Genomic DNA, 10,449 nt, shown 5'->3' with positions numbered 1-10,449 from the left:
GGACGTGTCCTCCTGCAGGTCCAAGACCCACGTGGGACTGGGATGGGTGGGCAGCCATCCCCCTCCAGCCAGGCACTGGGTGGCCATCACCTCCCTCGCACCCCAGCTGCCACCTGGGCTGGAGTCTCCATCACCAAGCAGGGAGCCCCAGGCAGGTTGTGCCTGTGCTGCTCTTTGCAAACACGCCTGTTGCAGTGTTCGTAGCAACTGCCACCACCTGCCCGGGCGACATGGTGGCATGTGCCCCTCGTGCTGGGAGGAACAGCCTGAAACCTGCAATCGGGTGAGCTGGGGCCCCTGGCAGAGCTGGGGTTTGGCAGGTGCAGGAGGAGTGAACCCCTGGCCAAGGCATCCTTCTGCCTCAAGCACTGCAGAAGAAGCTGCTGCAAACCAGGGAGAGGCTGCAGTGTCTCCCCTTCCCAGTGATGCCCCCCCAAACAGCCATCACGGCCATGAGCCCGTGGGCCCAACTGTGACAACAGCCTGTTCATGTCAACGTTTGCATGGTGGCACAATGGCCACAAACGACCTGTGCCAGGCTCAGCTCCCACAGCAGGCATTTTTGGGGTTGTTCCTCACCCCCATGGCAGGGCCCATTGCAGCCCCATCACTCCTGGCTGCCCACTGGGGGGGTGAGGTGGGGTGTTGGGTCCCAGCTTTGCTGTCCCCCAGGCTTTGATGGCCCCAGGCTGGCAGTGGGAGGTGGGGGATTCCTGGTGCCCAGCATGTTTGGCACTTGGTCTCTGGGAGGGCCCTGGGTGGGCAAGGGGGTCCTGGTGGCCCCAAAGGCCACCCCTGGGATCTAAGCCCTGCTCAGGAGCCAGGATGGGGCACCCCGTCCCTGCCCGAGCTGCCGTAGGGTGGCTACGCCTTCCCCTGTCCCTCTCCCTGCTCTGGCACTCCCCCTAGCCCTGCCCAGTTCCTGAGATTGTCCCTTCCTTGCCCCATCCCTGTCACTGCGTCACCATCTGTCCCTCCCTTCCCATACCCCTACCATGACGGTGCTTCTGGCCTTGTCCCTGTCCTTCACCCAGCCCCATCCCTGACACTGCCCCATCCCTGACACTGCCCCGTCCTTACTGTACCCCTGCCCTGATTCTGTCCCTGCCCTTGACGCTGTGTCTGCCCCTGCCCCCAGTGCTCACACCCTCACCGCTTCTCAGGACCTCTTCTGAGTCCAATTCTGGGACCTGTTCCCTCGGCAGACCCAGGTGGAGCCAGCCTGGGGGCAGTGGGAGGCGAGGAGTGGGACCCTGGGCACAGTCACAGGAGCACCTTCAGCTGCTGGAGGCAGGCGGGGGGCGCCCCCCCCAGCCCCCCGGGCACCAGCATCATCTCCCTCCTGATGGGTGAACTGCCTCCTGCTCCCCACAGTGCCCCAGCTCGTCATCCTCTCACTACACCTTGACGCTGCTGTCGGGTTGAACTGCGCAAAGCTGGCACTTCCTAAAGCCAGAGCGGCTTTCCGGGTACACCAGAGCCCCGTTTGCTCTTTGGCATGTCCCTGGGCCACTTTTTCCCTCCTGACCCCTGCGTTTGCTTTCAAGTCCCCCCCAACCCCTCCATGTGCCTCTCAGTGCCTCCCAGAGCCCCCACTCATCCTCTCCCATCAACCCTCTCCCCCACCGAGAGCACATGAGGTGTTTAAAACTTGCAGTACCCCCTCCATGTGCCTCTCAGTGCCTCCCACAGCCCCCACTCACCCTCTCCCATCAACCCTCTCCCCCACCGAGAGCCCGAGGTGTTTAAAACTTGCAGTTTATTATGCTCCTTGACATGCCACGCAGCCGGCAGCGAGGGCAGCCCTGGCTCCATGCGCCCCCACCGCGGCCGGAGGCACAGGGCTGCTCTAACCTGCCCAGCTGGAGCGCGGGGGGCTGAGCTGGGCCCCCCCAAAGCGCTAATAGCAGTGCAGTAAGGCAAAAGTTTGAATCGTCCAGAAAGAGAGAAGAGCTGTTCACACAACCGCCTGGGCGCGTCAGGCGCTCAGCTGCTCTGGACCAGGTGCAGTTTGGTTTCGATGGTGTCACATTCCCAGCCCCTCAGAGCTCCCTTGGGATTAGTGGGGAGCCCAAGGGATCCCCGACACTGCTGCCCCGACGCCAGCGAGGCGGCTTTCAGGCTGTGGTTACTGCTTCTCTGCCCCCCCAGAGCAGGCAGCCAGCCCCGGGGGTTCGCCCCGTGGGTCACACTCCCGGGGTCAGCAGCAGCTCTGAGCAGGGGGCAGCACAGGGGGACTGAGGGGCAGTGCTTTGCCAGGGTCCTCCACACACAGCCCCAAGGCACCCCACCGTACCTGCAAGAGAGCAACGGGGTGAAGTGCAGATCCCATAGTGTCAAGTGACTGCAGAACACCTGGAGCCCAACAGCTCCACGACAGCGGTGGCTGAGGCTCCCTCGGGATTTGGTCTGGGGCCTTAAAGGGGAGCCTCGGCCCCCTCCCGGTCCCTGGCCGAGGCGGGCTGCCCCGCGTGATCACAGCAGTGCGGCGTGAGCCCTGCGCTGCCGAGCTCTGCTGCCCTACAGAAACAAGTGGAGGGAGTTGGTCCCCACAGCAGCGTCCTTCTTCCAAGACCCTGGGAGGCCTCTGTGCAGCTCCTGACATGAAAGCGTCCCGGTTGCTTCAACGGGATAGAGCTTCCTTGGTACCTGGCTCCACCCCAATTCCAGTTCCTAGCAGTGTTGAGCTCCACTGTCAGTGCCTGCGGCAGCAGCTTCAGCTGTCCTTACAACAGGTCATCCATCCTGGGGCACCGTTTGTTTCACAACTGCCCACTGTGCCTGAGCATGTGTGGTTTTTCCAGACCCCACAACAGCAGGAGAACCAAAACACGGCACCTGCATCCAGGCTGAGGCACCATGTACCCAGAGACTGCCGTGTGCCAAGCAGGAGCAGTACTGGTCAAAGCAGTGCAGGGGAAATTTCCAGGAGAAGCAAACACCTCCAAGAAGCAGTGGCAGTAAGGAAAATGATTTATGGTCTGAGCTTCTTCAGCCCTGGTTTTAGCTCAGACACTCTCCAGTTCCTGCTGGACTGCCCAGAGTCGATGGTTGTGGTGAAAAAGCACAGCTGAGGGAAAGGAGATGCTCCAGTGGAGGCACTGCAGCTCCTGCTCGTAGCTCTTACAGTCTCTGCAGAGCCCACAGCTCAGGAGGATATTCCCAGAAGAACCTCAGCCCTTTCTTTCAGTAGGTATCATTCCCAAAGTCAGACCTCCTTCAGGGAACCTTCCCCACCCACCCCACATACCCCAAGCTTTGCACGTTCCTTAGAGCGGTCCATGTCCCAGGGAATGGTGGGCACAATCCTTATTTCAAAACCAGCATGGCCTCTGTCCCATCCTGCCTTGTCAAATGGAGCCCGTGAGTGAGGTAGTACTCCCGCCGGAGGAAGGCATAGAAATAATCCGAGATGAGCAGGATCTGCAGAAGCGAGATGTTCATACGTATCAGTGAAGCTTCAGAACAAGGAATAAAACAGGAACAGAGATGTATTTGTAATGGACTCTGAAGGGGTTTCAGAAGTCCTTAGGCTGTTCGTCCTGCTCTGCGAGAGGAGTCACTGACCCTGGGAAGACTCCCTGTCAACTGCCTTGTAGGGCCAAGTAAGACTCAAACTTGTCTATCATCTGCTGTGCTACCAGTGTGTTCTCAGACATGTCTCCGCTACAGACAGTAGCTCCATAAACTGCTCAAAATACATGGCAACGGCAGGCCCATCTCTGCCACAGCTTTACAGACCATCTCAGCCTCCTCCTTCCACGCAAGCACTGTCATGCAGCTCAACCCAAAAGCTGACGACTGCTGTTCAGCACTTTGCAATTCTGATGACTGTTTTCAACAGCAATTCTGCTCAGAAAGAAGCTTGGAGCCAGCAGCGGGAATACCACAGCTCCCCACTCAGCCTCAGCAAACAGAAGCTTTAGCAGTTTAACAAAATGCTGCTTACCAGGCCGATGGGTGAAGAGCTGAAATGTCAAAGCTGTGGCCTCACAGTAGCAACAGCAGATAAAAGTACTTTGTTCACCCCCATCCCTCTGCATCTCCTTCCTGCCCCTGTGCTGTCCTGCCCTCTGTGGGGCAGCCACCCTGTGTATGCACGCCTGTGTATGCACCCCTTTAAGTGGTGACCAGCTCTGGCTATCCCCCCGGCTGGCTATCCCCCGGCTGTCCCCTGATCCAGGCCAGAGCGTGCTGCCGCACACTGGCATGTTGGCACTGTCCCGTGTCACCCAGGGGACGGGCGTACCTAAGGCTGGTATTGCCACCGGCCGCGCTGGAGCGTGAAGTCACAACTAAGCACCTTGCAGAGAACTGCAGTGAGCATGGAAACCTGAGGGGGAAATCACGAGGTCCCTCCTCTCCTCAGCCCCACTTGGGTTGTATGGAGGCACCACAGCGTGACTAAAAGCACCGAGAACCCGCAGGTGGGTCTCAGTGGTTTTTCTAAGGCAGTCACCTTGGGCAAGCTGCCTCTGCAGGGCCCGGCCGGGCTGCTGCAAGAGCCGCCAGCGCCTGGCTGGCTCGCGGGTGCCACTGTCACTTCGTCTCTTGTAGTGCGACCCATCCCCAGGAATGCTGACCTTTCCATCTGGAAACAGCACCACATAGCTAGAGTGGAAAACCTTTTCGGTGCCAGACCAAGACAGTAGTTATTGTCCTAATGGCCAGATGCCACTTAATGCATCGCTTCGGCACAATTTCCCTGGAGAATTCATTCCAGGGAGAGCCTCACCCAAAGTCTGCTGCAGTGCTAAGGGCACGGAGGGAGGGTCAGGCTGTCAGCCACAGCCTGCCTGGGTCACCACAGGATGCAGCTGCTGTGGAGAAGGCTCAGTGGCAGGACGGGAGGATACGGAGGACCAGGTGGAGACTGACAGAAAGAGAAGCAGGGCTGCAGACTGCTGAGGTCAGAGGAGAAAGTGTGAAGGAGAACAGACAGAGAAGGGTAGAGGTGCCCAGGGAGAGTAAAACCAGCCACGCTTATTCTGTCTGCTTGTTTTACTGAACACCATGGCTGACTACTGATGTGCTGCAGGCCTATGGTTGACTGTACTTCTAATTACACTTCCCTGCAGATGTCTTAATGGGAGAAGAAAGAGCCGAGGTTAGTGGCGGCGAGCGCCAGTTCTTTCTCACAAGGAAATCAGAATGCAGATTTTTGCTCTGTCTCCATTTACACAGAGCACAAGACCTTGCAGCATCTGCTACGACTTTCTCAGGTAGGAAATAAAATCCTCTTAGAATATCAACACTTCCCATCTGTTAAGTTTTACTATTCCTTTCTTTCCACAGCAAGACACGTAGTTAGAGAGCTAATGAACTGCTCCCAATTTCCTATAAGCCCTTCTTAGCAGAATCTGTATGCTCCCTCTCACCCCACTTGAGGGAGTTTCTTTGTGCTTTTACAGAATGGGGGTTTGTCCCCATTTATCAAGGGGGTGGGGGAAGTACAAGCAGGTGATTTTCAGCCTCCGGTAAAACTGGTCCTCCAGTTTTAGGAGGAGCAGACAAACATAAATGCCTGAGGCACATTCAAATTAAAGGGAACTTAACATGAACTGAACCTTCTGCTCACCCACACGTGAAGCTGTCCCAGAAAAAGCACAGAGCAGAGGAAGGACTTACAAAAGGGTGTAGTAACTGTGTACATTGAATCCCACCCTCCAGGGGTGCTCAGCTGTGTCTTCCCTAAGACTAGCGAGTGTCATGTATCTAGAACAGCCTTGAGAAGCAGGAGAGCAAGCCCTGGCATGACTGGGACCCTGCGTGTGCCCACAACCCTGTTTCAGTGAGGTACAATGCTCAGAACAATTGGTGCCACGTCCCAGTGTATGGGCGGTTCTCACTGACCTGTTGTCTGGCCCCACTGCTGCTGCCCCATGCTTTTTGCATTTCCTCTCTGAGCTCACCTTCTCCATTCAGGCGTGCTCCTAGTCCTGCCATACCGAGATGCTTCTCCTCCTGCTATCAAGCAACAGACCACGTAACATGCAGCACAGCCTACTTGGATTGCTAAGCTGTGTCCCAGTGTATGGGCGGTTCTCACTGACCTGTTGTCTGGCCCCACTGCTGCTGCCCCATGCTTTTTGCATTTCCTCTCTGAGCTCACCTTCTCCATTCAGGCGTGCTCCTAGTCCTGCCATACCGAGATGCTTCTCCTCCTGCTATCAAGCAACAGACCACGTAACATGCAGCACAGCCTACTTGGATTGCTAAGCTGTAGCTCAAATTTAGTGTGCCAGAAGGTGAGGACTAAGCAGATTTCAGCGGGAGCGAGGAGAGGCAGGAAGCTGCTGTGCAGGACCAGCGGACGCAAAGAGCCAGACATCCTGCAGAATCCTCTGTTGCTGACAGGACACCCAATCCAGTGACGGGCCCGAAGTGCAGCCTTGTTTGCCTCACTCTACTAACCTGCCCTATGTTGAAAGTCAACGTGATGGCATAATAAAAATTGGAGTTGGCACTTCCTGCATAAATCCATAGATGCCACAGAACAGGGAACAGGACGGAGCAGACAATGAGCACACATGACAGGATGAAGATGTTCCGGAGGACTGCAAAAGAAAACCAAGCTGTTAAAACGATGCATTATTGAGCAGCCATGCTCGTGCAACCCACAGTGGTTATTTTTAGGGTATGTGCAGTGGCAGAGAGGCACCTGCCACACATACTCCAATAATCTTTCACAATTTGTTTTAATAATTTCTGGGCTAGCTTTTATAAAAAACCCACTATATTTCCCTTTAAAATAAATCCTTCTGCCTTTGCTAGAGTATGAAATCCTCATTTGTAGCTATTTCCTTCTAGGTCCTCCTTCCATTCTTCCTTGAATAACTTTGGCTTTTTGGTGTCTACACTACTAGCAGCGTAACTAGCAGTTTTGAGAAGGGCCTTTCCACCAGCATCACGATTCAGAGAGCAGAGCATACCATTCCCTAGCCTTGCCAAGCTGGTGTCAAAGGGAAAAAACGAACCTGTGGGCCATAGGAAAAGAAATATTTTCTCATAAGAAGGTAAGGAAATGAGAGCACCATTAAGGAGGAAACTCATGTAGGCAATATATTCATGAGCACATGACCTCAGGAGGTGCACGTGTGGCCAGAATCCATCTGTGTGAGTATGTGCCAGAAGGACAAAAAGCAAGCACAACTTTGTCTAAAAGAGGTAGGAACTACTAGGCCAGAAGAGATTTTGTTTTCTATGGACAATTTATGCCTGTTCTTTGGCAGCAGCATCATAATTCATCCTGTGGTGGTGTGCTTGGCTATAGCTCAGCCAAGGCAAATGAAAAACTCCCGATCACTCTGCAGCTGAAGGGAGCTATCTGACATTTGAAGAGCATTGTCACAGCCAAACCTGTTCATGCCAATCTTTTTTCAACTTCTTGTTCAGTAGGCTCTATTCATGCACTGTGGGGTGGGAGCATGTGACAGATGACTGTCCCTCTCCCTGGTCACAGTCCCCTTGTCTACATGCTTGGAAGGTGCAGCTGAAGGATGCTGAGTCAGGATTTCTCTTCCTGCCCTGTTTTATCACAGCTGCTTTGGCCTTCACTTTCCTTAGTCTGAAGCCAATAGAGCACATGGTCCCCCGTCTCTGAGCTCCTGATTATGTCTCCTGACATTAAGCAGGCAAGCTGTCCATAGACCATGTGGCCTGGGTTAGAGAAGACTGCAGTAAAAAGCCCAGACAACCCAGCAGGGCTAGTGAAAGCAGTTGGTTTAAGCAAGAAACACCAGGAAAAACAGTGCTTCCAAGTCTCCCCAGTGTAGCAGGTTCTATAGACTGAGTTTGAAAAGCAGGAAGCTCGCTGGTGATTTAAAGAGGTTCTTTTTGAAGCATTTAAAAAAAAAACAAACTGGACAATTGCTTGGAGTAATTCAGTTACTTTCACTCTAAGCAAACAAGCAGAGGCAAAGCAAAGAACCACTGCAAGGTGCAGGGTTTTAAGGAGGGGGAGTCAATTACAGAAGCAGTGTTCAAATTACACAGTCTGAAATGGGAGTGAAGCATCTGAAGGGTGGACGCTCTTTAAACAAGCCACATCCCTTGTGCAGGACTGTAAAAGATGCTTACAAAAAAGGTACTCTTCAGAATAATTTGGAGAGGGGGAAGATAAGGTACAAGTGAAAATTCCCTCCTCAACCAATTTCAACCGTAGTCCTGAAGATGCAGTAGCGACTGTATCAGCAGAAAAATCAAGCCTTCTTCCAGACACCCCAAGGAGGCCACAAGAGCCTGCGGACATGGGCCCAGTTTGGTTTACTGGTGCCAGTTATTGGGCAGGCCCTTTCCCATTCCAGATAAACAACAATCAAACACAAAGAACTTACATCTGTAAAGGTGGTTCCAGACTGGAAGGAAGGCCATGTACAGCGCAACGTCTCCCACAGTGGGGTAGGACTTGAAGATAGAAATGATTGCGATCTGGACAAACATGAAGAACACAGGATGCTCCCTAGAAGGGAAAAGACACAAACAGTAAGAGGATACAGTAGGGTCTCTGGAAATACATATCGGCAAGGGCACAAATGCACTGTGGAATAGGCTCAGAGAGGGTCTCGTACTCCTCTCCACACAAGCCTCTGAGTGCAGGGAGGGGCAGACTGAGCTGCTCTGCAGAGAAGCACTATAGGAGGATGCATGTCTGCTCTCACACAGGAACTTCCTGCCTCGACTCAACATACACTGATACAGTTGGTCATCTGGGCTGCTCTTCCCCAGCTCTGTCTTTAGTCACTGACCAGCAATCAGCACCTCCTCTCTGAAGGTTCTTTGGAGAAGCCCATAGTTATCCCTCTGGTATGTCATGATGCCTGTGTCCATTCAAAGTCAACAGGATAAGCTCACTGAGCATCCAGGCGTGTTAGTGGGTGTTTTTATCAGAAAGAAGGGAGAATGCCAGCACAGCCCACTAACAATGTCCCCAAGTTTTTACCTTTTTTCTGACAATAAAAAACTTGAAGTTCCAACCAAGAGTTCTTACCTTCTGACTACACTGGATTACAATGACAGGGAGCAGACACCTCTATGGCCTGAATTTCTGCTCTCTCTTTTGATGCCTGTAAAACAACTGATGTATAGCAGAGCCCAACTCACCCAGTTTAAGAAGAATAAAGATTGAAGCTTTGGGCAATGAGGAGGATAGGCCCTATTAAAAAATGCTATTTTTTTCAGGCTTGTAGATCCAGATATCTGACCGTATAAGCTTCCACCAGACAACTGAGAGTAAAAAAAAAACAAAAAAAACGTAACAGAGAAATAGAAATGCACTTACTTTAGCTTTATTGCCAATGGAATGGTGTAGAAGAACACATTGATTTGAAACACGCATACGAAGAAAAGACTAAAGTGTTCAAACATCTCTGCAAAGAAGTACCAGAACAGGCCAATATTGGGTGTCAGATCTGGAACGGAAAGGCTGAAATTTGAAAAGAAAAATCAAAGTAACATTTTAAAGTAGTTGTTTTCACTGCCCTGCTTCTGTTACATTAATTAATCATTGTGTGCTACTGGATGGAGAAACTATATTTTAAGTCCAAGCAAGAGAAACCAAAGGGACTGGACAGCAAAGGGACTAATCCTTCCCTGAGCCCCAGCAGGATTTAAACCATTCCCAAGCAGCTCTCTCTCCAGGGATGAAAATTTCACAGCCATGGTAACTCAATGATCAAATCCATTTCCAATCAACTCTGTGGAAAACATCTCCTGTCTTTTCTAATTCTTGCTGTTACTTAACAAACAGAGGTTGGCTAATGCCTGCCCTCCTCCACACACTCTTCTCCTGCATTACCAGTAAAATCACAGATCACACGCTCCTTAGAACTGGGAGTGGGGCACCTGTGTGTGATACACAAGAACAATGTGGGGGGGGTTAGACAGAAAAACCATTAAGAATCCTTATACTTACATAAACCCATAAACAGATGGGATAAAATCCCAGGAGTTGAGGAGGAAGAAGGAGAGGCAGATGATCACCACCAGGCTGCACAGGTACAGGGATGCATACTGCATGGTGTAGAGCCAGAAGCTTTTGCTTTTCAGTTTTACTGGTATGAACTGACGCTGAAAACGAAATACAAGCAGGCAGATAACCCTCATCAGGTGGAAAGCTACACGAAAGCATCAATCACTGGCGCTATGGCACTGGAAGAAGCTCTCAAGCACAATTTGCTTGATGGTCTTCACTCTGGTCAATTAAGTCATACACATTGCAGATATTTCCAGAACTGTGCTTGCAGCTAAGCTGGTCACTTCTGCTTGCAGCGAGTTGAGTGTCATGCCCTCAGTGTAAGATTTAGACACACCTCCTCAGTTACACTTGTACTTGAGATGTTTGCAGTGCTGTACTGCTGCCTGCCTTCACATGCCTGCATGAACCCACACCAACTGGGTGACCGAGAGCCCTGCTCCATGACCCACCACCCTGTGATCCAGCCACGTGAA

General features: G+C 52.4%; 1 protein-coding gene across 1 annotated transcript in view; it reads right to left on the bottom strand.

The window, feature by feature from the left end:
* Positions 1-3,309: 3,309 nt before the first annotated feature.
* Positions 3,310-10,449, bottom strand: part of PIGU (phosphatidylinositol glycan anchor biosynthesis, class U) — a gene marked incomplete at its 5' end in the record, with an annotated part of 16,917 nt that continues 9,777 nt past the window's right edge. Inside the window, 5 exons of the mRNA XM_010156820.1 lie at positions 3,310-3,423; positions 6,415-6,557; positions 8,337-8,461; positions 9,281-9,424; positions 9,914-10,068. Of these exons, the coding sequence (XP_010155122.1) occupies positions 3,310-3,423; positions 6,415-6,557; positions 8,337-8,461; positions 9,281-9,424; positions 9,914-10,068 (681 nt within the window). The remainder of the gene's footprint in view (positions 3,424-6,414; positions 6,558-8,336; positions 8,462-9,280; positions 9,425-9,913; positions 10,069-10,449) is intronic.

The sequence above is a fragment of the Eurypyga helias genome, unplaced genomic scaffold (genome assembly GCF_000690775.1).
Source record: "Eurypyga helias isolate BGI_N326 unplaced genomic scaffold, ASM69077v1 scaffold37448, whole genome shotgun sequence".
NCBI lineage: Eukaryota > Metazoa > Chordata > Aves > Eurypygiformes > Eurypygidae > Eurypyga > Eurypyga helias.
Note: the sequence above shows the minus strand (reverse complement) of the source record. Positions and strands in the feature narration are given on the sequence as shown.